The sequence below is a fragment of the Manis javanica genome, chromosome 10 (genome assembly GCF_040802235.1).
Source record: "Manis javanica isolate MJ-LG chromosome 10, MJ_LKY, whole genome shotgun sequence".
Taxonomy (NCBI): Eukaryota; Metazoa; Chordata; class Mammalia; order Pholidota; family Manidae; genus Manis; species Manis javanica.
The window spans coordinates 73,514,324-73,541,356 of record NC_133165.1 but is presented as its reverse complement, the minus strand read 5'-3'; the positions used below and the strand labels follow the sequence as shown (position 1 = coordinate 73,541,356).

Here is a 27,033-nt window from a genome sequence, read left to right as displayed (position 1 = left end):
GGGAAATGTGGGAAAACTGGAACGGCTCTCACCATTATTTTAAAGCAAGTTTTATTAGGAGTGTAGGAAAAAGCTAGCCTGGCTCTGTCCAGGCTGTGCCAGAACAGGCAGGAGGGGACCTTGTTTCTCCAAGGGGTGGCTGGCTGGGTACTGGGGCTCTGCTCCAGCCTTTCCCAATCCCAGAGTAGCACCTCTGCTCTCACTGCACCACCTATGCTGTGACCCACACTCACTCACTACCCAGGTGTCCACATGCCCAGCAACAACAGGGTCTGGACACAGGGAGGCAGCTGCCACACTCCCAAGTTCCTGAGTTTTTCCTTTCCTTTGTCAGAGCAGTCCAGCCAAACATCTCCTGTTTGCACCTCACTCCTAAGACAATGGCTTTTTTCATTAAAAATATTTTAGAAAGAAAAAACCCACAACACACACACGAGAGAAGGCAGCAGGAAGACAGCTAAACGGTGACTTCCTGTTTCTTTAGGGATGGGTGTTTTGGAGTATGGCTTCAGAAAAGGGTGTTGACGACCGCTCCGTGGCAGACAAATGAAGTCAGCTGGATCGTTGCTCTGCAATCTCGCCTCTTGGAGGGAACTTTATGCCCTCCTCGTGGATGGAGTCAGGAATTCCGAGAAATGGGTTCCAGGCACCGCCCATCTCTGAGTCTCAGTTACTTAATCTGTTAAGTGGCACTGCTCTGGGGGGATCGCTAAAATTGACTGTCAAAACTAATTATGGATTCCACGGAATCCCTGAACTGGTGGGGTCAGATTCACAGAGAAGAGACGCCAGGGATGCGTGGGAACACGGCGCGTGCGGCTGGGCTTCGGCGCGAAGTGTCCCCTGGGCGCTCTGTGCCCTGGGAAAGGCACAGGAGGGCCCCGGGCTAGGGCGCTGCGAGGGAGGGGTGCGCTGCAGGGGGATAATTTAGGGCTTTTTAGTCTCATCAGGGGAGTGAGTTCCAAGTCTCAGGGTCTAGGAGAAAGAAGGGAGCAGGAATCCAAAGAGTGCGCCGCCGGGTACTGAGGAACCAGGACCAGCCCCCAGTGTGAGGAAGAGCTCCGAACGGATCCCGTGGGCCAGAAGGGGCCTCCGAAGGGCCAAAAAGGGCCTGGCGGGGTCCCCAAAGAGCAGGGGTGGGGTTTAGGGGCGCGCCAAGTCGCCATTTCGAAGGGAGTGTCTCCACTGCCGAGAGGACCCTCACGCGGGCCGCGGCGGGAGTGGGCTAAGGGCGTGCAAGTCCAGGGAGCGGCCTCGCCGACAGAGGGGCTTCCCTGAGGCGGGGCGTCCCGGGCAGCGTCCCTCGAAGAGTCTCAGCCTTGGGGCGAGGGGACTCCAGCCCCGCCCATACCCCGGCCGAAGAGGCGCTGAGTGGGAAGGTAGGGGGATCCTGGGCGGCTCGCTCCAACTTGGAGAGCCTGGCCGGGCCCCTCGCGCGCGGCGCGCGGCGCCCTGAAGTTGCGCGGAGTCTCCTACCTGCCCTGTTCATCTTTCGGCTCGCGGAGCCCGGGGCCGCCGAGGGTCGGTCCGTGCGTCCGTCGGTCCGTCCGAGCGCGAATCCGCGCGCCGCCTCACTCCATGGCCGCCCCAGGGGGCCGGCCGGGGAGCGGGGAGCGAGCGCGGGGTCCGCGGCGGGGGCGGCGCGCGGCGTCGTGTTCACTCGGGGTTCCGCGGGGAGCGCCGGGCAAGTGGGCGCGGAGCGCGAGCCGCCAAGGTCGGGGCCGCGCTGCTGGGGGCGGGAGCCGGGGGCGCGCGAGCGCGCCGCGCGTGGGGCGACGGCCGGGGCAGCGCGCGGCGTCGCATCCGCTCCGGGCTCCCGGCTCTGCACCCGGCGCGTTGCGCTCTGGCCTTCGAGCCTGTGCGCTGCAGCCGCGCCCCCTCCTAGACGTTTCCTCCCGCTCCCGAAGAGAGCAGTTTTTTTTCCCTTTCTGCTGTCAAGGATCTAGGCAGCCGAGGGGCGAGGCGTCCCCGAGCACATTTAAAGGGGCCGAGGCCGTGGGGATTCCGGGAGCGCGCGGGGTTTAAGGGACTCGAATCAGGGCGGGGGAAGCGGGCGAGTTGGGCCTTTGGGGCCTTCCTGGGCCCTTCGCCCAAGAGGCCATCCATCTCTTCGTTTTCAACCTCGCGCATTCATTCAGACCTACACCAAGAGCGGTGCTGAGCGCAGAACTAGACAGCTCCAAATTCTTGCCGTCACGCAGCTTGGATGGGAGAAGGTCGGCAGAGGTACAAGACAAATATGCAGTAAGTATCATTTCAGATATTGGTAAGTACCTTGCGGGCGATAAACCATGGTTATGGGGCAGTGGCTAAGTGTGAAGAGCAGCATTAGAACTGTGAAGAAACGCAGATTCTCGGAACCCTTCCCAGCCTTACTGAACCAGAAATCCCGGACTTAATAAACCCTTCAGGTGGTGCTGATGCGCCAAAGTCAGAACCACTGGAGTAGAGAATGGGTGATCAAGGAAGGCCTCCCTGAGGAAGTGACATTTAAAGGAAGACCTAGTTGCTGAGCTGCCTTTCTTTGTTCACTTTCAGTACACAGGCCAGTACCTCCCTGGGACCAGACACGGTGCTCATTGACATGAATGACTCAGAGAAGCCTTCGCCATGGAGCTCCGCGTCTGACTGGCCAGGCAACATAGTTCTGCTTCCTTGGAGAGTGCTGGGATGGGGATAGGAGGGCACAGTGTGGGAACTCAGAGGTGGCCCCCAAGTAGAGAGGGCCCCAAGCAAGGAAAGTCCTTTCAGGTAGAGGGAATAGTTTGGGCAAAGACAGAGGAGTCAAAAAGTATGGCCTGTTGGGGCTGCCAGGAAGGGTTTGGATTGGCAGGAAATTGAGGGTGGAAGCATCCCAAAGTGAGGTGCAGAAGGGCCAGCATGAGAGGTGCTTTCAGTTGCTGAAAGCTGGCAAGGATCATGTCTTTCACATATAACTGGCAACTAATATTTATGGAGCACCTACCGTGTGCCTGTCACTGCGCTTAAGCTCTGTACATATATGTTTTTTCATTTAAGCCTCACTACAGTCCTATGAAGCCAGTATCAAAATTCTTGCCATTTCACATGTGGTGAAACTGAGTAAAGTAAGTGTTCCAATGAGACTTCCTGACTCTGTTTTTGCCAAAATTTGCTCTATGTCTGCAGCTCCAGAACGCAGCTCAACGTGTGGTTTGGTCATTTGGTAGTTTGGTTGTGAGTCTACTAAGTGCCAGGTTGTATACTTTCAGCATTTCCAGCACTCTGTGGGAAGGGCAGCAGGGGGATGTCTCAATTTGTTTTGTAAATTTAGTCAACATATCTACTACTATGTGGAAGTTGGGGGAGGAACATGGGACATACCCCCCACCTCTCACTACCACCAGCATCCTTTCCTGTCCATCAGATGGGGAAGAAAGGCCCAGAGATGACCCCTTGCCACGGTGATGGCTCCAGGGCTGGGGCTATGTGTGCCCTGCTTACCACTGTGCAGCCCTGGCATCTAATGTTAGAACCCAACACTTAGTAGGTTCTCAAAAAAAAATTTTGGACAAGAAATAAAGGCTTAGGACAGAGGTTCAGACTATTACTTAAAATCACTTTAGTTTTCTGGGATTGAAGGTGACAGAGGCTAGAATTTTTGGAACTTGCTATGCTGCGACTTTGCGAGGAGACAGAATCCCAAATGAACTCAAGGCATTTCACAACCATGGCTGTGTCTGCCTGCACCTAGGCAACTGTGGTCCAGCCTTTGGTCCAGGTGGTCCCAGATGACCAGATGTTTCCATTGCATAGATGAAATACTTACTGCTCTGAGCATACTGCTGAGCCACAGCATCAACATTGCTTGGGTGCTTCTGAGAAATGCAGAATCTCAGGCCCTGCCCCAAACCTACCAAACCAGAATCTGCATTTTAACAAGCTCCCCAGATGATGTGTTTACATGTTACAGTTGGAGAAGAGTGTCCTAGATAACCTACCCCATTCTTTTTGGCCAGAGGACACAGAAGTAGAGAAAAGACATTGAAGTTTCCCCAGGTTCTCACTGGGGTGAGAACATAATCACCTTACCTTTGTCTCCTTGTTAATATATTACTGGAAGGTTGGTAGGTTCTGGGTATCTATGGGGCAATGCTGAGCAGAACTCCTGGTACATACCAGGTGCTCACTAAAAATATTACATTCATGAAGGTCTGATTTGAATTGTTACATGAGTCAGTTGGTGCCTGGCATACAGAAGGTGTTCGGTGTACACACAGGAAAGATAGGAATGACTAAATTTCAGTTAGGTAATGTGGAAAGGCTCTGGGGAGGATAAACTTTTTTTCCCATCATTATGAAAAATCTTATATAGTATTTTCACACTCAGCTGTCCACCTAACCAGGTTTGCATATTTTCTCTTGGTTTATCTTTTAATACCTACAGTATAGAATGAGATTATGCACACTTTCATGCAAGAGCCTCAGGTGTACCTCAGTTTCCCCAATCAGGAATTGAACTGGAATCCTTTCAAAGGACCTTTTAATCTTCGAGCCATGACAGAGTCCTTAAGCCCCCAGCCTTTTGTGGAGAAGTACTTGTGCCTCTGGAATAGAAAATCTATGGCAGAATCAGTGTCATGCAGACAGGCTCTTAATAAACTTTGTGGATCCCCTCATGGAAGTGGTGAAGAAGGTAAGTTGATGAAGTAACCGTGGAAGTCATGGTGAAGGTGGGAGATGGGATGTGGCTGGCAGTGGAGTTGGAGGTACTGGACCTGACAGATGGTGGAGATGATAGACTTGGAGGAGAAGATGGAGGTGGTGGGAGGGCTGGTCAAGTTGGTGGAGAGATGGTAGAGAAGAAGGGAGGGTGTCTGTTGGAATGCAGGTATGCATGAGTGAGTGGATAAATCACTTCAATATTTGATGCCAAAAGAAAGTATGTTTTAATAATTGAGCTTGTTTCCGGGTATTAACAAAAAAATCCAAATAACCTAGGACCCCAGGGCAGCTACAGGAGAAAGCTCAGATAATTCAATCTACAGCCACTGCTACCCTCAGTGGTAGGTCCTGCAAAAGGAAAAAGGAGGGCAGGAAGAGACCTCAGTGCTTTGCTAAGCCCTTTCCACCACTGTTGAATTTGGGATTTGAGGCTAAGCCATGTCTGCTTAAGGAGATCACAGCACCAGTGACAGCTGGAAAAACACACATGTCTGAGCCTGTTGGCTGAAGCCACATGGTGGTGTGGAGTGATGGACTGTGAAGCTGAAATGCTTATTCATTTGTTTGCTTTTCTTAATAAGAGAAAATGAATGTGAAAGACCAGAAGGCTTTACCCACATCTGGTGCTAATACTGATGGATGGACTTACTCAGTCCTTAAGGAACTAAGCCATAACCACTCATTCGGCTCAGGGGCCAGTTGTAAATACCCACAAGGGACATGAGTGTGTGGGGGTAATTACCATCATCACTCTCCTTTTGAGCCTTTCATACATGTATTCTTCCCAAGAATCCTATACAGGGATTGTTATATCCCCATTTCACACATGGGAAAACTGAGGCCCAGACAGAGGAAATGATTTGCAATTACAGGCCAGCCAGGATTCACACCCCAGGAACACAGACTGAGTTCTTAACCACTGGGCTAAACTATTTTCTCTGTGATGTGCAAAAAGTCTGCTTAGATGTCATGTTTTCCAAATCACTCTCACCGTATTAATTGTTGCTCTCAGCAGACTGTCAGGCTGCCGTCATAATAAAGCTGGTAATAGTAACGAATGCTGATCCCTAACATCTACTGAGCACTTTCTCTCTCCATGCTTCTTGTGATACCATTTTAGAGAAATGAAGGTCAGAGAGGTGAAAGCCTTATTCTAGACTCAGAGCTTGAGCTAAAATTAAATCCAGGTCTTTCTGTGGTGGAGTTAAGATTAAACCCAGGTCTTTCTGTCCTCAAGGCCAGTGCTATTCACATTATACCACATCTGCCCAAGATCACAGTGGCAGAATCAGGACCAGAATCCTAGGCTGCCAGTCTACCTTCCTTCCATAAAAATGCAGTGTGCCTTCTCTGTGCCAGGACCAGGTAAACACGCCAGACTTACTCCCTGGCCAGCTGAGGAAGCAGGACACCCAATAGCAAATTATCCATCACTTTGATGAGAACTAATGGGGAAAACAGACCTCCCAAATCCCCTCAGATGCCTTTAAATCCCTGGCATGGGGCTGACCAGTTTCCTGGGGTCTCTGAAATCAAAGACACCCCTCACTAGATTCCTTAAGACCCTCAGGCTCCTCCCCACCAAAACCCCCTCCACATCTCTCACTCACACATAACTCAGCAGAAAAGATTAGGATCCTCCAACTAAGCAAATATCTCCTGCCTTCTTATTATCCTTAGACCATCTGGGGCTAATTACATCCCTGCACACAGCTTAGGTAACATCAGATCGAAACCTCTGAAATCGGGCTGGATGTGGCCATGTTCTCCAGCAGCAGAGAGCGCCCAGGCTCTGTGAGCTCATGCCAAGCGGCCACGGCCAAGCCTCCCAGACGGGCAGTAGAACACAGTGATCAGGCCCCACACCACCCTGGCCGTCAAGTCCCAGACTCAGCTTCTCCATCAGTAAATCATAATAACTAGTATTTGATGAGTGCTTATTTTGTTTTTTAAGATCTGTGACAACCAAATATTATACAGCAGCCTCCTTAATTTCCTGGACCCATATTTGTATCTTTTACTAAATTCTATAATCCTCATAACAAAGAAAAGTGGTTCTCAACCAGGGGTGATTTTGCCCTGAGGAGAACCTTTGGCCATGTCTGGAGACATCTGTGATTGTCACAATTTGCGGGTAGTATTTGGGGAGCATGGGGAGGTGCTATTGGTATTCAGTGGTTAGAGGCTTGGGATGTTGCTAGACATCCTTTAGGGACTAAGATAGCCTCCCACAGCAAATAGTTATTCAAACTACCAGTGCTGCTCAGCTTGAGAACCTAGGATGCCCACCAACCCATCTCTTAAAACGTCTTCAGCCCTTTGTTTGTGGAGTTGAGTTGAATCTCTCTTCCCCATTACAATAGTCAAATAAAATCTTCTTTGCCGGGTGAACTGTCAGGTGCAATTCTTCTTAACCAGCAGCAAGCACCCTAATTCCTTAGGCTTTGAATATTTGCTATTCCCTCCCTCTGAAATGAGTTGATCCCAAGGCTCATCTTCATGAGCTACTTCCTCACTTCCTTCAGACCTTTGTTCAAAACACCTCCCTATCAGTGAGCTCTCCTCCCTTATTGGAATAGCAAGTTCTATCCCCAAGTCTTCTCTCCACCTTAACTTTGTTCATCCATCTCCGTAGGATTCATCATCATTAAGACTTACTACATACTCATTGTCTGTCTCTCCCCAGTACAATATAAGCCCACAAAGGCAGGATTTTTTTCCTGGTTTGTTGACTGCTATATCCCTGAAATTTTGGCACAGGTATTGAGGAAGTACTAATGTAAATACTTGTTGCATGAAAGAACATCAATGAATTGAGCATCAGTGGCTATCTGATGCCTTTCTATGTCATTGAAGGCCAAACCTTAAGTTTTAACTTTAATAATTCAGTTATCTAAAATTTGGTGATCCTATCTTAAACAGGCTGAGCAACTTCATTGATATAATCTTTGAAATAAGTCTGTGAATGCATTTCAAATGGGATTTTACTAGGACATTGACAGATATAAGGTAAAATAGGAAAAGCAATAATTAAAAAGTAGGTTCCATTAGAAGAAACACACACCTCATAGATTTATTAATTCCCTTTGCTTCCTCTTAATTTCTGAGTCAGCAACTATAGTGAGGAATCTACTAAATGGAATGTTATAAGATATATCAATAAATAAAATACACTTCCAATTATAAAAGATTATGCTGTAATAAGAATAAGAATTTGAAAGGGAAATTAGGAAGAAAGCTAACTAATGACAGTAATTGAACATCTGAAGCAAAATGAGGGTATATTTTAAAAGAGAAACTTGTGAACTGCTGACTAACTGGAATATTTAGGAGAAGATACAATATTGGGGGTTAGGATCTTTACTGTGCCCTGGACTACACCCCACTCCTCAGCCCATTCCAAGCTCCATAACACTATACTTCAGCATTCTGTCACCTAACTTAAGAAATGCTGAAAGGTTATTCTTCCTTAGCTTAGGTCTCTCCAATATTCAGAATAAAAATAATAAAAACTAATATATAGAAAGTGCTTACCATGTACCAGGTATTATTTAAAATACATGGATCATCTTATTTGCTCCTCTCAACTATATGAGGTTTTATTATTAATATCCCCACTTACCTGCCAAAAGTCATGCACTACTAAAAGGCAAAATCATGATAATTACAAAAATCAAATGAAGACATTGAATAAATTACCATATAAAAATTGTGTAGGTACTAGATAAGAGAATCAGTGGTAGTTAGTATAAGAAATGTTTAATTACCCTATTTTCCACCACAAGACCCTAAAATACTTGTCTGCATCATTAATATCTACTCATAATGAGCCCATGGGCTCCCAACACTCTCAGGAAAGTATCATTTATGACTCCCTCCTTTCACAACCTGTAGTGATCTCATTCAAATTCTGTGGCCAGTTTGAAGCACTTTGTAGGAACCCTGTTGTCAATGGTAGAGCATCTTTTATTTTAAAAAATAAATTCTAATTGCCAATCTTGCATCTGGACATTGCAAAAGCAAGCATGAAAATGAAAATGTGAACTCTCCAAGACCATTTTAAAACAAAAAAGAGGGAAATTCATGTTAACCTGAATAGAGGTTAAGAATGGAGAGTCTATGTCATGATTGTCCATGGCAGCCATTGTATTCCATCATGCGAAGGAACATCACCTGTTTGACCCTATTCTTGAATATTGAGGTTATTCAAATATTTGGCCACTAAAAACACTGATAGTAAAAGATGAACAAAAAAAGAATATAGATTCTAGAATCAGAAAGACAGGTTCAAAATGGAGCTTGACATTTATGGCCTTTGACTTAAGCAAGTTACTGAAGTATTTGGAAGTAGTGCAGTTTTCTCATTTGTGAAGTGGGGAGGTAAAATTAGTGCATATTTGAAAGACTATTATGAGAATTAAATTCAATAATATAGTAATTTATTCAGTATATCCTACAATGGAATAAGCACTGTATAAAAGCTTTCTATTACTGTCAGCATTATTGCTATTATTCTTTGCAGAATCACAAACATGTAATACATCAATAAAAATGTAGCTGTTGGTACAGAGATAGATTATTAATTATAGTACTATGGAATTTATTATAATTTTCACCTTTGGAAAATTCTAAAGCTTATTAATTATAATATGCTCTAATTTGTTTTTTTCCTTGAAAAGCCATTTATTTCTTTTCCTGATAGACTTCAAGCTCATTGAAGACAGAGATTGTGTCCTTCAGTTCAACATATCTTTATTTCTTGTCTGCTATGTGTCAGGCATCATTTTAGGCTCAGAGAAATAAAAAATAAACTAAAAAGAAAAAATCCTTACATCTGTGAGACTTTTACTTAGAGTAAAAACTGGTAATAAATAAACAAAAACATACAACATAAATAATACACAGTTAGGGAGATATCCCCAATATTTTGAATAGGAACTGGTTCATAACAGGCTCTCAATTTAAGTTAAATTCAATTTGATTATATGAAATAATGTTATTATGAATATGCAGATGTGTGCTGGAGAGAACTCTTTCAGGCTCAGGAGAGCCAATTCCATGCATTTGTTCCCAATTCTGTTTGAGTGATTTTCCTTTGGTAGCTTTAAATCTGCTATGCTGGGCGTTTTTACACACAGAAGTAAGCATGTTGGATTCTCCCAGAGGAGGACGCCACCCCAAATCACTCACGGAAGGCGTCTCTTGATGCAATAAGCAAGAGGAATTTATTCAGGAACCAGCTAGCTGGGGTCCAAGTTAGCCCGAAGCAGCGGGTCTCAACAAGGACCCCGAGCACACAAAGCCAGAAGGTTTTATAGCATTTTCAAAGGGGGCAACATTTTCCACAATCACAATACAGTGTTTTTTCATAGACACATAAATCTTTGGCTGGGGCCACATCCTGGGGTCTGGTTAGATAAGATTACCTTGGAATGTTTAGGGTGGTTCTAGCAAGATAAGCTTGGTGTGTATGATTAACTGATTCGAGGTCAGCTAACTAAAGGTCACTACATTTAACACTGGCTGACTAACTTGTTTTTCAAGATTCTAATAATTTTCCACCTTCTAGGTTAGGGGGTGGTATTTAAGCCTTTAAGATGGCTGTACTTATGCTAACTTTTGATTCTTCAGATCCTACAAGCAATGCTACAAACTGCAGCTATTTTTTCCTGGAAACCATGTTACACATTTATCAACACACACTAGATAAAGGCTAATAAACTGTGGAATCTGAATTTTATGCACCTTCTGAAAAAAATTACCCTCAATATATCACATTAATATGTTAACATATGTTAATATAATAGCACATTAATATGTTTATAAATTTCAGAAATTCAAATTCACAAATTATGTAACACAATGTTAGTCTGAAGATTATTAAATATATATATATATTTATGTAAATAGAATTATTTTCTCCCAATAATTATAACTATCCCTTGACTATTCAGGCCCATAGAATAAGCATAATTTGGATAGCCCAGAAAATTGACCAACTAAATAATGTTTTCTGTTTAATTTTAAATATACCTTTTTGATGACACAATTTGGATTTTGAATATGAATTTATTTCATATTAACCAATCTTGTATGCTTTAAACATAATAACCCACTAGCTATGGAGGGAAAAGAGAAGCTTCTGGGTGTTAGGAGGAAGGAAATTTGACGTTATTTCCCTGTGGAAAATCTCATGAAAATCATTTGGTAGACTCTAAGCAGAGCTATGATGTCCTGGGCTAGAAATTTCCTAGGGCTGCATGCCTGGGGAATATAAATTATTAAATCATGATTTTTTTTTTTAATGAAAAAGCTTTTAAATTCTGCTATACCATGTGGTTTATTGTTTAATTTTCAGTGATATAATGCATCAAATTTACTTTGTTCTTATGTTTCATTCCTATTAAAATATTGGAAATAGATTTGTTTCTGAATCAAAAATGTAAGAAAGGGAAACATTTGTGTATCCTTAGTCAGCAGGAGATCTCATAGAAAAGGAGCAAGTAAGTCTGAGCATTATCAGTCTGTTCTCAAAAACAACTTTAAACTGTATTTCTAGCCTATGCCCCAGTTGAAACATTCAGATCTTATTATATTTAGTTGCTATCATGCAAATTAAATAGCATGTTAAGTCTTAAGAGAATGGTCACATTATTTCTATTACATTAATCCGCAAGTGGTGATATTTTTCAGTGATTTCAATTTTAAATTATTTTCAATTATCAATGATATTTTTCAAAAATAATATGTATCGTTTATCAAAAACCACTCCTATACCAGACATAACTTTTGGAAATTCATATATATCTCAAATGCCTATTGCAACCTTATTAGGAATCTATTATTACAAATGAGGAAATTTATGCACAGCTAGAATAGCATTTCCTCCTAGTTAACATAACTAGCAAATGACAAAACCAGAAGCCTAAAAAATACCCTCTGGCTCCAAAGCTCATATGAGTTTATTGAACTTATTGGCAATTACCTACTCTTCATGATAATCCCCCTTAATTTGTTCTATGGCAGCCTTTTCTGTGAATGAAAGAGAATAAACATCAATTTGGCAATAGGGGCAATTATCTCCACCAACACTACAATCCAAAACCAACTCAGAGCAGATTGAATTGGAACCAAAGGTTATCCCAGTCTTACTGTGGATGATCTATTTTGATTAGCTTACAAATGGTACAAATTGTCCTTTTGAATTTACACCAGGAGCAAAGTAGAAGTTTGGCTCTTATTTTTGCCAGGCTGTAGACTCTAATTTGTGACAAAGACATTGTTAAGTAAAAAAAACTGTCTAGCTAGAGCTTTCATTTCCAAGTCAAATGGCAGCCTCTGGTAAAAGGAGCCAAAAATCATTCTCAAAGGAAAGGTTGTCACTAATGCTGGGGAGGAAGACATTTCCTCTGTCCCTCGAGGTTCTTCTAGCTGGTCCAAGAATCAAACTGACATGAGGCATGAATAGGAGAAAAAAACTTCCATAAAGTTCAATTATTTAGCTATCCATAGGGAAGCCATACACATGGGTTGCAAAGACAAAGAGAATGAGTTATTTATGTCATCCTGAACCAAGGAGAAGGCAGTTGGGGTCTGAGACTGGGGCCATCAAGGAATGGGGAATCAATTCAGAGGACTATGAAAAAGTAAATGTTTAGTAAACAAAATACCTCTTGGGCCACCCAGAACCAATGAGGCACAGAGAAATTTTAACAGACTCTGTCACATTCCTTTCTATCAATCCTAGTTTACATTATAATATAGCTCTCTTTGGTGATGGTTCTTCTAGAGGAGTTCCTCCCTCCAACTTCTTGTTCTGTTATTGGGAGTGGAGGAGGATGCCCAAAGGATTTTCCTGAGTCTTTTGGGCCTTGACAGTTTTTCAGCTCAAAATAATCTTCATGTCACAATGGCACATCATGAGGTGGCATGCCGTTGGTGCCTACACTAATAAACTTAACTTAAATGTAGCATAAACATATCCTAAGATTAGAGTTGAAAACAAGCAATTTAGGTCCCTCAAGTAAAGCTAAGAAAAGAGAATTTAGGTAAAAATGTACAATAGTTGTGAAATAAGAAGTTATGTAGAATGCAGGAATAATGAGTTCAGTGAGAAATACCATGAAACACACAGTGCCATAGTGATAAGCGCCAGAGGACTAGTGTCTAATTTCCTGCAAACAAGCCATTGTTTATTTGGAAAGCATATTTAGGAGGTCCGATGTGACTTTAGGAGTGGAATATGCATGCCTTTCTCTTCCTGCCTTCTTCCCTTTACCCAAACATTAACAAGCAGAGCAGTTATTTCAGGCTTATCAAACTTTTTATTCAGTGGCATATTTCTAAATATGCTATGAGTCATGTTTACACTCAACATACAGTTTCTGTAAATTTTAAAGTTTTGTGACATTTAGCTGTTTGATTCATCTCAAATTTTTATGCGAGACTAGGGACCCATGGTCTTTTTTGTTTTTTTCTGTATGGATACTTAATTTCCCAAAACATTTAATAGCCTCTCCTTTCTTCACTAATCTGCAGTACCACCACTGCCATACATCAGGGACAGAGTAGTAATGTTTAAATGAGTCATGTCATGTGCGATAGTGCCTGCTAGATTGTAGCAACTCTTATTTTTATTGTGCATAATAAAGGTAGTTGGGGTAGGCAGGAAAATGTCTCTCCAAAGATGCTCACATCCTGATCCCTGGAACCTGTGAGTCATATGGCAAAAAGAAATTAAGGTTGTGTAGTTACAGGAGGAAAGAATGTTCCCAGCATGGGGTGAATAAACCAGTGAAACCAGTGAAGCCGAAATCAGTTGAGGGAAAACCTAAAGTGGGGGAAACCCATTTATTGCTTACAAGAAGCCTGATTCACGCCTCTCCTTCAGCTACTCCTACTCACCCGTTTCTCTCCATCCAGGGGCACACTCGCCACTCTCGCTGCTCATGAACACCTATTGATGTGGAAATGGCTAAGGAGAGAACAGTTTCTCTCCACCCCTTCTAAACACTTATTGATATGGAGATGGACGAAGGTCAGATGAGAGATTCTGGAAATACTGCAATTTTACCCTCTGCCCACCCCTCCAGAATTCTTGCCATACAGTCTACCAAGTTCCCATCTTCCATAACAGCCCCTAAAAAGCTGGAAAACTGGAGAAAAAAGAGTGAGAAAACTGGAGCACTGTAACTAGACCAATAACATACAATAAAAACAGAAATAAATCATGATAATCCTTAAACTGGAGGATTCAGCTAGGTTCAAAGTCCTATGCAGATTAAGTCCATAGCTCCCCCATTCCACAGGAGGAGACCAGCAGCTGAACTAGTAGGGAGCTCTGAGCACAACAGCAAGCAGCAGCTGCAGCCAGGGGGTGGGTCCAAGCTGCAAGGACAGTAGAAGAAAATAACCTTAAGGGCGATAAGATAAAAGTCATAATGACACCAGAATAGGCAAGTATTGTCCATCAGGTAGGATGCATGCCAGAGAGTGGTCCTGTGATAGGACAGTGGCAGGAATGGGATTTTGTCCTGGTCCAGTGTACCAGACTTTCACCCTGGGAGAGTTACAGATGGGTCAATATATAGGGCTCCTGGAGGTAAATGTAATGGCCATAAAGATAAAACAAAACTTCTCCATAAAATGCTCTTACCTCCAGCGGTTTTAGTTACACTACTGTGATCTTTGGGGGCCATTCTGTTGTTTCTCCAAGAACACACCAGAGACCAACTTCCAGGCCTTGTTCTCAAGGTGCCAGAAGGGCCAGCCATCGCTGGTCCATGTCTCAAAATGTCCAAGGCTACATCCACTCAACAAAGTTTCTAGGGCTTAGTACAGTTGGGACTGGCAGCAGGATGTTGCTCTGCTGACCATATCCTGGCTTCAATAACTCCTCTTTGGTTTGCACATACAGTTGTATAGGAGAGGCAGCAATGTGTGTTAGCATATCCACAGGCCTCAAGGCTCTTTTTAGGGCTTCTCATTCAAACACCATATTACTGGCTATAAGCAAACTGACCAGATCTTTCTTGTTTCCAGCTGACTGTCTTTGAACTCAACATATAACTCTTTTCTAAGTCTCCAGCCTGCTGGCCTCCTCTATGAGACTCTGAGAGTAGCTGTAAGGATGAGTCTTCTGAATTGGTTGCGGGGTTTCTGGAATTGACTGTCTAATCTGATTAGATTTAATGACTATTTCTAGTAGTAAAGAAAGCATTGATAGTCCACAGCAATAGAAATACACAAAATATCGCCCTTGGGTTCTCATAATAAAACACTTATAAGAATCAATGATCTAGTTGACCGTGTATTTAATACCTTTGAGCATTTTTGTCAAGCTAACAAATATAATGAGATTGGTTGGTCGCTCCTAAGGTCACTGAACATAGTGAGGAAAGAAATGGATGAGGGCAAGGATTTGAATTCCTAGCTCACACATCACATAAATGACCTGAAAGCTTCTATGCCTGTCCTGTATTAAGACCTGTATCTCCTGTAAGTAAGAACTGAGGTTGCTGAAAAACAAAAACAGAATCTCATCCTGTGAGTGACTAAATTACATTACAAATGAAAATGCCAGGCTCACAAGTTATTTACTGTTGAAGGGAGGGCATTGATTGGGAAGGAACACCCTCCTTAAAGTTAGACTGGGGACGCGGGGAAAGATACTCATGAAGCTTGGGAATGTTTGAGCTCCTAAATTCTGACGAATCTGTTTTGCCAGAAGAATTAACATCTCCACCCCAAGTAGAAGCAGTCCCTCCACCCCTGTCTCAAATTAATCCTGAAGCAGTTTCCATGCAGGACAACAGCTGATTCCCCTCAGGACTGACCCCCTCCACTGCTTTTTGCTATGACTGTAGTTATAGACCTACAAGTAGACTCAAGTCCCAGCAGACCACTAAAGGTGAGGTACAAAGTATGACCCATGAGGAGGTACACTACATTCCAAAAAACTATTTGAGTTTTCTAATTTGTACAGACAAAAGTCCTGGAATGTGTGTAACTAGGTATTAAAGATGTGGGATAGTAGCAAAAGGAACAAAGTTGGATCAGACCAAAATTGTTGATAGGGGCCCACTTAGCAGAGATTCTACATTTTAATGTTGCAGCTATTAAAGTGGTAAAGAGCTTTAACAGTTTGGTTGGTTGGCCTAAATATGGACTAACAATATTTAGTTAACCATATTGCTCACTAACCAAAGTGTACAAGCTAGTAATGCCAGGTGTGCCTTGGTTTACTGCAGACAAAGGGATTCAAAGGCTTAGGGAGACTGGAGTGTTAGAATTAAGATCTACTCACAACCATAAAAGGGTCTAAGAGACCCTTTGGGTGTCCCTACAAAATTCATATGTTGTGGTCCTAACCCCCAGTACCTCAGAATGGGATGTTACATGGAGATTGGATCTGTACAGAGTAATCAAATTAAAATGAGGTCCTAAGGGTGGGGCCTGATCCAATATGACTTGTGTCCTTATAAAAGAGGAAATTTGAACACAAAAGCACACATAGAGGGAAGATGATATGAAGAGATGATCACATGAGACAATCACACAAAAAGACAGTGATCCAGAAGCTGAAAAGAGAGGTCTAGTGCAGATTACCCCTCACCGCCCTCAGAAGGAACCGACCTGGCTCACATCTTGCTTTTAGACTTCTAGCCTCCAGAACTCTGTGACAATAGATTTCTGTTTGAGCCACTCAGTTTGTGGTGCTTTGTTTTGGCAGCCTTAGTAAACTAATATACTAAATGTCCAAGAAGTGCTATTTCTGTTCTCATTTTTATTACTGCTACATTTTGCAAAGAGTAAAATATCAGTTAAATTCATTGAAATCTTTTATCTGTGTCAGAAGAGCAACTGCCCACCATTGCCATCATAAACTTAAGCTTAAATGTACTACTTTTATGTTCAAGAGTCAGCAGGCCTACCTTCTTGCTGGCTTACTACATTTTTTTATTTTCCACTTATCTTTGTCATCCTTTATCTTTACTTATTTTGTGTTTTGTTTTCTTCTTCCTTCTTGGCTACTAGTTTACACCATTTCAACCAATAGACTTTTCCCTAAACTGTAATAGGAATAGGATTGGTCATTGCTGTTGTCTACTTGGTCCCTTAGACAAAGTATATCACAATAAAATTTTCATTTATTCAGGAGCAATATGTGTTCACATTCAAAAGAATGACATTAAAGCCTTCAGATTTTTCTCATTCCTCGTTGATTCTTCAGCATTTGTGTGTAATAAAGATATACTCCAAGAGTCTGTACTTCAAGAAAGATATCTTTAATTGCCTTCTTAGAACCCTTTCTTCTTCCTCACAAGGTGAAGTTTTAGAAGGACACAGATCTGCTGGTTAAATGGAATTACAGGATGTTCCCTATCAGGCTCCTTCTAGACAGCCTTTCAGCTCAGCTCTTTTCTTACATCTTTCTCAAATCTATCTCACCAAGATATTTTTCTGACACAGTTTTCATTTCTGTCTGTGTAAACAAAATGATCATACCCCCATGTATTTGAAAGTGGGTAGACAGGGCACCATCATAAGCCAGAAATCAGGGCCTATTACTTCACAAGCTAGAATCACATCTTATAACATATTTGAAAATAAAATATTTCTACAAATACTGACCCCTCCCCACATACACTGAAAAAGAGGCTACCACTAAGCTCAAGATGCATGCAAATATAAATAGAGGGTGTCTCAAAGTTTTAGTGAAATTATGGGCTTTAATAAATTCAGAAGTGTAAATGCTACAAACTTAAAAAAACATCATTTGAAAGGTTAATTACTTGTATTATTCTCACGCTTGTTTTTAAGTTTGAAGAATACATTTTTAAATTCTTGTTTCAGTCACGCTGTAGATGAAATTTCAAAAATTAAATGAAAATCTATTACACAATTCTAAGCAAGTATAAAAGAAATGAAAAGTTTTCAAATGATGTCTCTTTTATATTTGTAAGCATTTATACTTCTGGGGTTATTAAAGTCTTAAAACCACACTAAGACTTTGGGGACACTGTTACTAATTCACTTTTTCCCTATAATAAGTCCTTTACTCCAATATGATTGTATAATTTTTGCTTTCATGGTAGAAAAACGTTTGTTTTTCAGTTTTGAACAGGGCATATCGCAGCAGACAGATTTTGTAGTTGCCCATTGAAAGACATTGTTCAGCAACTTCCCTGCATAATAAACCAATCTTAGTCTCTTTCTACAATACATCAAAGTGTATTTCTATTGGGATTCCTCTAACATACTCATCCCAATCTGTAACTGTGAGACTTCATTGAACTTGTTTACATTTTATCTGTTATTGTTACTGAAGGCCTGGCTTAAAAATCTACTATAAAGAAAATATGAAGTCTCTTCCAAAAAGAATATTGCAAAACAGAGGTCAAAGACACAATTTTACTACTCAATCTGTGAAATATCAGTTTACAATTAAAGAATGATTTTAATTGTCAAAATTTTAAATTTTATTAAATGTTTGTGGCAAGGCATTGAATAAATTCCAGACCTATATAAATACACAGACAGCTGTTTGTAATTTGCATTTTGAAAAAGCACAATGTACTTCCTGTGTTTTATTTCAGAATTTGCATTTTATTATCTTTGCCCATCCACTATATAATACGGAGTACTTGAACATCTTATTTGAATTTTCATTTCGATTGTAAATCAGATGATGTCTGACACTCCAACCTCCAACCTCCAGGTTTATTTGCTCCCATTTCTTCTTGGCTCTAGTAATAAAACACATGAAATATTTCAATTATTTTCTTTTTCAGCATTCTTCAGTGTACCAACATTTTGTATGACTTTGGCCATTACTTACCATAAATCTAAAGGCAAAACAAAAACTAAGCTTATTGTTTTTATTCATAAATTTTCAAAATGCCATTCATTCAGCTAATTGCACGTCTTTCCGAAGCTTGCTGTGTTTTGAATTTGGATGGAGGGATGGAAAGGAAAGCAAAAAATACTGTGTCTAATACTGCACCATGGGACACCCAGAATAAACGGAATGGATGTTCCATCCAATGGAGACAGATGCCTCCAGTCACGCCAGCTGTGGCCCTGTCAGAAAGGACATGTGACGTCAAGGAAAGGCTGCCAATGACAATGACACCTCTACACACCTTCAGCTCCTTTCCTAGATTCCCACAGACACATTTTGCTCTCCTACTGCATTATCTTCAGAGCATCCAACAACATCTTCCCCAGGGGTCCTCTTACCCATTTCTACTCCTGTGGTCTTGGCTCCCAGATTTTCCTTAGAGGAACAGACCAGTGGTAGCTTGTGCTTTCTGCCTCCTTTCTCCTGCTGTCCAACTGTCCACTGGGAAGTGTTGACATCTCTCTGACCTAGCAGGAAGTACAAGGGAGGAAACTCAAGCTAATGCTTCTCTAGTCTGGTGATGACTCCAGTTGGAAAGGATAAGAGTTCAGGGATTCCAAATTTCCCAGTCAAAAGCACAGGTAAACAAGAAAACTAATTTTATTTTGTTATAACTCTATTTAATGTGTCTTTACTCTTAGTCCCACCATTCTGCCTGATGTAGAAAACTTTAGTTCTTTGTATATTAACTTAGTCCAATTCAGTGATTTCTTAGTTACTTCGTGTTTATATTTCAGTCACGCTGAGATTTAAAATTTTCTCTCAGGGTTTTTCTCCCTTCCTCACCTCCTTGCTGCTCACCCTCATTTCTAGGGTTAGGATGGAGGAGAATGGTTGCTGCTGTGGGACAGCTTAAAAGAGAGTATCATCTTGACAATCTTGGGTGTCAACAAGGTCTGGGTCATGTGCTAGTGAATCATGGCCCAGATGACATAGTCTAAGGTTTCTCAAACTATAATTTGCATTCTAATCATGTGGGAGTCTGGCTAAAATGCAGATTTTGATGCAGCAGATCTTAGATGGAGATTCTATATTTCTAGCAAGCTTCCAGGGGATGTCATTGGTGGTGGCCCTCAGACCATACTTCCAGTAACAAGGATTTGACCAATAGATGATGGCTTGGTTTCCAATCAACTCCTTGGCAGAGCAATCTATTGAGATCCCAGCTGAGTTCTCCCCTGTAATAGGCTCCAACCACAGAGGCATCATTCTGATGCCATTCCTTTTGTCCCAGTCAGGAGACTTTGCATAGACCCACGGTTCCTCTCTCCCAGGAACTCATTCACATTTGAAATTCACAAGAATATATGATGCAAGCAAGCTTGGAACTTGGAAATCTTAAGAAGCTTCTCATGTTCAACACAGCCTGCTCTCCCCTCCAACCCACCACCATCTGGTATTGAGAAACTCTCTCTAAAACTTTTCTCCCTAGGCTGCATCTGGGAAGTGCAATGCAGTTCCTCTTTATGCTCAGATTCTTATAAACTTCAAGGGGAATTCTATTATTGACCTTCCTACCAGCCACCTGGCAGAGCTGGAGGTGGTAAGAGACGAGAAGGAGATGAGTACTGAATAAGCGGCCCCACAGTGTATCTGTTCTCTTGCTGCCTTTCCATTCTCTCCTCTGTAATTTACAGGTTGAAAGAAAAGAGCAGCTTTGTCAGCTGACATCCCTCGTTACATTCCCTTTCTTGTGCCATACATGGATGGTACATGTTTCATGCTCTGAAGTGACAACACCCTCCCCCAAATCCTTCTGTAATTCATGTTTAACTATCTGGGATGGGACAGGAGCTGTCACTGGGACCTGAGGGGGTGAGGTGTACATCCTTTAATTCTCCAAAACCATCCCACCCAGAAGGAAACCATGGAAGAAAAAGATGTGGCTTGGCAATTTGCAGTTTCATCCAGGATTTTTGTCAACTTTTCACCTCCTTCCTCCCTAAATTAAGTGCAACCACATGTGAAAACCCACACAAAATTAAGAAAAAATATACTCGGTCAAATAGTGCTACAAGCAGAGTTCCTTTGCAGAACAATAGGATTTGGGAACAGATGGGAAAAATGAAAAACAATTAACTCCAGTACATAAATATATATACAAGTTTGCATATTGCATCACAGTTAAAGTCAAAAGAGCTTAGAGAAATAAGGCTTTAGAAGATTTCTGCATTTTATCTTGGGAAGAGGATAGTCTCTAGTCTGGATGTGTTCTGGCTCATTTTGGGAAGCTCTCACAAGAGCTTACGAATTTCAGATGATTCTGAAAGTTCTAGGCTATCGATTTAGGTAGGGACTCCCTATCAAGGGTTTTTTCTGAAAGGTTCATTGCTCTGAGAAGTAACTGAAACCATTTTATCCTGTGTGGCTTTCCAAAGCCATTGAGCCAGCTCCAGGATAAAGTAGAAGAAGCTTTCAAGTCAGAGAACCACCTGAGGTCAGATCTGCTACCCTGAGGTTCTTCCCAGAGTCCCCACGCCTTCCTGGAGAAAAGAGCACAACAAGGGGTTGACCACAGTCGCTCCGAACCTCCTGGCTTGGAAACTTCATCTCTGATGCCCTTTCAGTCTGTACCAGCCCATATTTGTCTATGGTGGACATAGTAAGGCTGTAATATTTGGGGTCAGCATATGGTTTTATATATTTGCTTTGCAGTTCAACAAATAATGCATCTTAGCATATTTTAAAATTGCTGCCACTGCTAAACTTATGGCCTAGGAGCGAAATACATCAAAAGACTTCTGATAACACATAAAAATGAACAAAGATGAACACAATAATACAAAATAAAATGGCTAGTAGAGAAAATATCTAACTAAATGACTACTTGTTTATATGCATTGTGAAAATTTTCTAAATTTTCTAAAATAAGTTGCTTGAGCTTACAAACGTCATTCATTTTCAGAATTATATGATGCATTAAAATCACTAGTAAATATTTACCTGTATATATCTTCTCAGTTTTTGAATATGTTTTTGAAAAAGGAATTCTTTTCTGCCAGGCTGAACCATTATATGATGTTGACATATATTTATCTGAGAAAAAAAGGAGACTGGAATTGAATATTTTATAACTTTAAAATCATAGTGCAGAAGAATTTCAAAGTTACTCTTTCAAAGCTAAGGCATCAGGGACATGAGTTTATTAAGACCATTTAAGTTCTCAATGAACATGGTTACACATCTCTTAATTAACTGCCTTGTTCCTCATATGAGGCTAAGCTAGACGAGAATATGGTATCTCAATGTAATGGAAAGATTACATTGCTTTTCTTTGCCATGATTTTACAATTTTAAAAAGCTTTTTTAAAAACTGGGAGGAAGGAAGCAGAGAAGGAAGAAAAGGAGAAAGGAAGGAAGGACAACCTGGAAGGTACAGGCAAAGTCCCTTTTCCTTCCATGAAGTGACTTCATGATGGCAGTAATCGCTCTGCCACAGTGAACTCTCTGCCCCAGGAAACCAAAGCATTTATATATTGACTTGGTCTTTAAATGTCTACTTTCCTCTGATGGCTCTGTATTTGAACAGTTAACTAACAGTGTTTTCAAGTATTTGTGTTTTCACGTATTTGTGTTTTCAAGTATTACCACACAGCTGTGATTCTCAAAGCATGGTCCACAATAATACTACGGATTTAATTTGACTTTTCCCTGTGTTGACATTTGCACGAATGGTGCAAAAGCAATAGCGAATGTAATTGCAGCCACCTTCACACAAATCTAGATAATGGCACCAGACAGTTCTGCTGGCCATTGTATTCTTCACAGGTGTCTGCTCACAGTAAAATAACAATAAAATTAATTTTTAAAAATTAGTAAATAAAATGAAAAGCCTGCTTTAACTATTGGTATCCTTATTTTTATATGTAAATTCATACATCATTCTATTCTAAAACAAGTAGAAAAAAACAATTTAAATAAAACTAACTTCTATTTAAATTATTAAAGAAAAGACTTAAAAGAAGCAGAGTTTTTAGTTATATTTCAGAAAGTACACAACATTCAGAACTCCACTGACTAGATTGTGAACACAGGAAAATACAAACATGAAATCACAGGAAGGTGAGTGGACTTTGCCACCCAACTTTAAAAGACAAAATTCATGTGAGAAAGGAAGAAAAAGAGATTTGGTTCTCTACTCCCTTGAGGCCTGTACTGCCTGACACATACTGTGATTTTGCCTATTACATGATGCGATGATTTAGAAGCAATCTGTGTATGGTGGAATAGATAAGAGGTTGTCAAAGATAATTGCCATTAACACTCAAACTGACCCTTTCCAAAAGTAATCATGAGGTTCTCAAGAAAAGCTGAAGCACTAGCATGAAGTGATCATTGAGCAATGTAGTTAGTGGAACAAGACAAGGTCAACCATTTGAAAACAATCCTCAATAGTGAAGTAAAGCTATCCAGGGGGAACAGAGTGCTGTGCTCTGAGACAAAACTCTAGGGAGGTTCAACAACAACTGATGTCACCCAACATGTTTTCTTCCATATCCTTTAAATCATGTGTATTCCTACACATGGAAGAAATCCCTCCACTAGTTTTCTAAGATGTTATGGTGGTGATGGCCTCAAAAAAGAAGAGAAGGTGCCTCATATCAAATTTACCGAGTATCATAATTCCTCCAGGTGGTAAAGATACCTCGAGACAAGTGCTGGGCATAGAAGCCACAGGGCATAAATCTGCAAAGAAGTAAAAAGCTAACCTTTTCAAACAATATGGCTTCTCTCTCACTTACCAACTTTACATTTCCCTGTATGGCCCCGGAAGATGACTGGTTAGCCAGAGACGGGTAAGATTCCTCAAGGGAGGAACAACCTAAGACAGGCACAGTCGCAGGGGGGCCATCAGGTGAGAATTTGGGGATCAACAGAGGTGAGGCTCAGAACCTCACCCCACCTGCTTTGAGAGAAATCTTCTGCATCCGTGGATGTCTTGCTGCCCTTGTCTAGCCTGGATTAATACTTAGTCCATAGGCACACACCTGATCATCTGATCATCTACATTTGCCCTCTTACAGCACTAAACTATGTTTTCTACCTTTATCTTGCATCTACCTACCACTTCAGCATTTTATTAAAAATAAAAATAATAATAATAATAGAGGGAGAAATGTGGGATCAACATATAAATCAAGTACAAAAATCAAATGAATATTCATATTTGACCTGATTGTTTATGGGTCATAATGCATGATCAAAACCGAAAGTTTCTGTGATGAATGCCCTTGTACTGTTCACCATGTAAGAATTTATTCACTACGTAAGAATTCGTTCACCATGTAAGAACTTGTTCATTATGCTTCAGAAGATTGGAGACTGATGACAATTAGGCTTGAGATGGATTAATGATTGTACATTGAGCATTGACCCCCCTATACTGAATTTTATTGTTGTTAACAACCATTTGATCAATAAATATGAGAGATGCCCTCTCAAAAAAAAAAAAAAAAAAAGAAGAGAAGGTGGGTAACAGTGAAGATCAGTTGGACCATCCAGAAATTCCATGGGGATGCAGACTATAGACATGAGTAAATTATGTAAGTAATGAGCCTCACCAGGACAGCGGTTGGGTTTGGGTTCCTTGTTAACATTGTCTTTATTGTAGGAACTGTTCATGGGCCTGCTGTAAGAAGGTGCATTCAACGAGACAGTTTTGACATCATCTCTCTGAGCATGGATATAGGATGCATTTTCAGCATTTCTGTTTTTATAATTGCTATGGTCCTTCATTTTATTTTGGGGATTTAGTGCCTGTACCGCTGTAAAAGAAAGGAGGAAGGGAGTGAAAGAAAAAAAAGAAGCTGATTTCATGTCCATAATTAACACATTGCATTTTTAAGTGCTTAACAGCACAATGGGAGACAATATAAGCTAAAAGGACTAAGTTTATTGAGGTTGGGTTGACATCTAAAATAACATCGCACAGTCATGATTAGTTTTTCAGGTAGAAAATACTATTTCATATTTAATCTCTTTTCAAATTATCAAAATATCCAATATAAAAGAAACTTTACCTCTCTGCATTCCTTGGCCAGGAAAGTTCTTTGGTTCATCATAAATCCATTTTCTTTTTTTCACACCTTTAAAATCAGGCTTCCTCATTGGCTGGACATCATACACTTAAAGAAGACACAAATTTTTAGTTTTTTTAAGAGATGCTTTCATCTGAAAATTACTGGAGGTGATAATTACATGTCTGTGCATTCACATGTCAAGCAAGAGAAAAAAAATAATGCATCACCCTAACACGTTTTTTGGTAGAACAAAAGGTGATTTATTTTAAGTACAAAAAAAAAACTATCTTGGAAATTGATTGATGAGAAAACTTTCAATAAGTAGTACTCCTTAGAGGAAAAAATGCTTTTCTCCAAAGGAAAGAATGGATTCTTTTAAAAGAACATACAAGTACATTCCAAATGTTGTTTTTGAGTAGTTTTAGAATTGTTATTTTGAGCACTACTTAAGAAAGTGACTTAAGGCAAAGTACCTCTAGTGAATTTTACCTTATTGTTTTGAGATCTTAAGAATTTGGGTGTATGTATAGTTTGGTGAAACAAATCTGAAGAGTCAGATTCTGTGTGTTAAGATCACTATATCATTCATATTTTACTTGCATTATTTACATCGAAAAATGTATGTACATGCTCAATTTTCCATGAATTTCTAAGGTACAGTTTTACAGAGAATCTTAAACAATGGTAGAGAGGGGCATTCTTTGTTATTTCTTTGTGCGGAGATCATGAACATTCCCAAGTAATTACTGCACTGAGGAAATGAACATCAAGTTCTCAATGTGATGACATTAGCTCACTGCAGTGGACTCATTAATCTGTCTTTGCCCTAGTTCTGTATTTCAACGTATGTGTTAAACCTTCAGTGATGCTGGGGTTCACTGCCTCTTCTCCAAATATCATACTCCACCCTTACTCTCAAGCTCCCACTCCTAGGATTTGGAAACTATATTTTTAACAAGTAAGCTGGACTTCTGGGAGTAAACCATCCTGGGCCTTCCCTTCAGTTCCTAACTGGGATCCAAGAATATTACAGGGGTTCAATAAAATGAAAGAGGGGAAAGAAAGAAAGAGGAAAGGAAATGAAGGAAGATCCATTATTCTTAATTATGTCAAGAGAAGTAGCTCAGAATGGCAAGGAGAAGCCAAATCCAGAAAAATAATCCAAAACATAATAAAAACCTGCCAATATAACCCACTATGGGTTACATTTAAAGTGCTATACTAATGAATCTTCTGAAAAGCTGGCATATTATTAATGTTAACACCTAAATTAAACTAGTGGGAAAGTATGTAATTTACTAGGACCTACGTCAATTCATTGTCAGAGTTAGTAGAAGAATATTGGGTTTTTAATTCTTAATCCTGAATAATTTCCAAACCTTCCTTTTTTCTTTTTTTTAAAAAATTCTATTTAAAATAACCAAAACAAATCCATGGTAAGACAAATATATATATATCTAAGGCCAAAAATTATAAGCTGATGTCTCACTTGAAGAGGGATCCACTCTGCACTTCATACTGACATTCTCAGTAGCATTTAATACATGTGTTGTAGGTACTAGTTGGGTAGTTAGGGAACACTCTGGATCAGGATTGTCCTTGTTATCTTTCAAAGCAAATTAAGAAAATAAAATGTCAATATTAGCAGAAGTGTTTCAGTTGGAATTTCACTTTCGAACATATGATGGGTGCACCTCTTTAAAAAATATGTATGTATATTAACTTTTACCATGTATCCCTGAAATTCCCTAATTACCACATTAAGTCCCCAAAGCTTGTCATTAATAAAACATTAAAAATTTGGAAATACAGCCATTATCTTCAATATGTAAATTATATATTTCTGGCAATATTTTTAATCCCTCCAAAGTGTTAAAAGATTATCAATGTAACATCAAATGGTCTGATTTAAATTGAAGTTCCAGAAATATTTAAAATGTAACAACTTTCACATATTCTATGCTTACAGCTGGGCTATCCAACAGAGCTTTCTACAATGATGGAAATATTCTAAACCCGTGCTCTCTGAAATGATTGCCACCAGTCACATGTGGATGCTGATACTTGGAATTTGGCTAGTGCAAACTGAAGAGCTGAACTTTTCAATTTTACTTCATTTCGATTAGCTTAAATTTACACAGCCACACGTGGATTGTGGCTATCATTATTGGTGTAGTAAGAGTTCTTGTTTTTATTTTTCCTTTTGATGGTTTGAGCAGACTTTCCCATCTCTGAATGAGAAAGAGGAAGAGAGATTTACAAGTAATTTTCCTTAAGAATAATTTGGACACAAGTGTCTTAATCTATTCTTGAGGACATTTATTTAACAGTGAAGAAAATAGTTGGTAAAATTGGTTAATATTTGAATGGAGAGTATGTGAAGCCATTCTGCCATCCAGTTACAGGACTGGTATACTTTCAGTCTGT

The 27,033-nt window shown here is 40.6% G+C and overlaps 1 protein-coding gene and 1 long non-coding RNA gene across 7 annotated transcripts in view; one reads left to right on the top strand and one right to left on the bottom strand.

Moving 5' to 3' along the window:
* The first annotated feature begins 1,113 nt into the window (after window positions 1-1,113).
* LOC140843577 (uncharacterized) lies at window positions 1,114-3,076 on the top strand. The gene is made up of 3 exons (XR_012121425.1): window positions 1,114-1,379; window positions 2,139-2,244; window positions 2,539-3,076. It is a non-coding gene; the product is annotated as an uncharacterized lncRNA (long non-coding RNA).
* A 15,225-nt stretch (window positions 3,077-18,301) lies between these two features.
* Window positions 18,302-27,033, bottom strand: part of C10H12orf50 (chromosome 10 C12orf50 homolog) — a 34,410-nt gene continuing 25,678 nt past the window's right edge. The window contains exons 9-14 of one of the 6 annotated variants that reach the window (XM_073214172.1): window positions 26,096-26,212; window positions 24,607-24,711; window positions 24,148-24,351; window positions 21,530-21,622; window positions 18,925-19,053; window positions 18,302-18,431 (exon numbers count right to left, since the gene is read on the bottom strand). In XM_073214172.1, the coding sequence (XP_073070273.1) occupies window positions 18,406-18,431; window positions 18,925-19,053; window positions 21,530-21,622; window positions 24,148-24,351; window positions 24,607-24,711; window positions 26,096-26,212 (674 nt within the window). In that variant the 3' untranslated portion in view covers window positions 18,302-18,405. The remainder of the gene's footprint in view (window positions 18,432-18,924; window positions 19,054-21,529; window positions 21,623-24,147; window positions 24,352-24,606; window positions 24,712-26,095; window positions 26,213-27,033) is intronic. The other 5 variants (XM_073214174.1, XM_073214173.1, XM_037024272.2 and 2 more) reach the window with 5 other exon arrangements.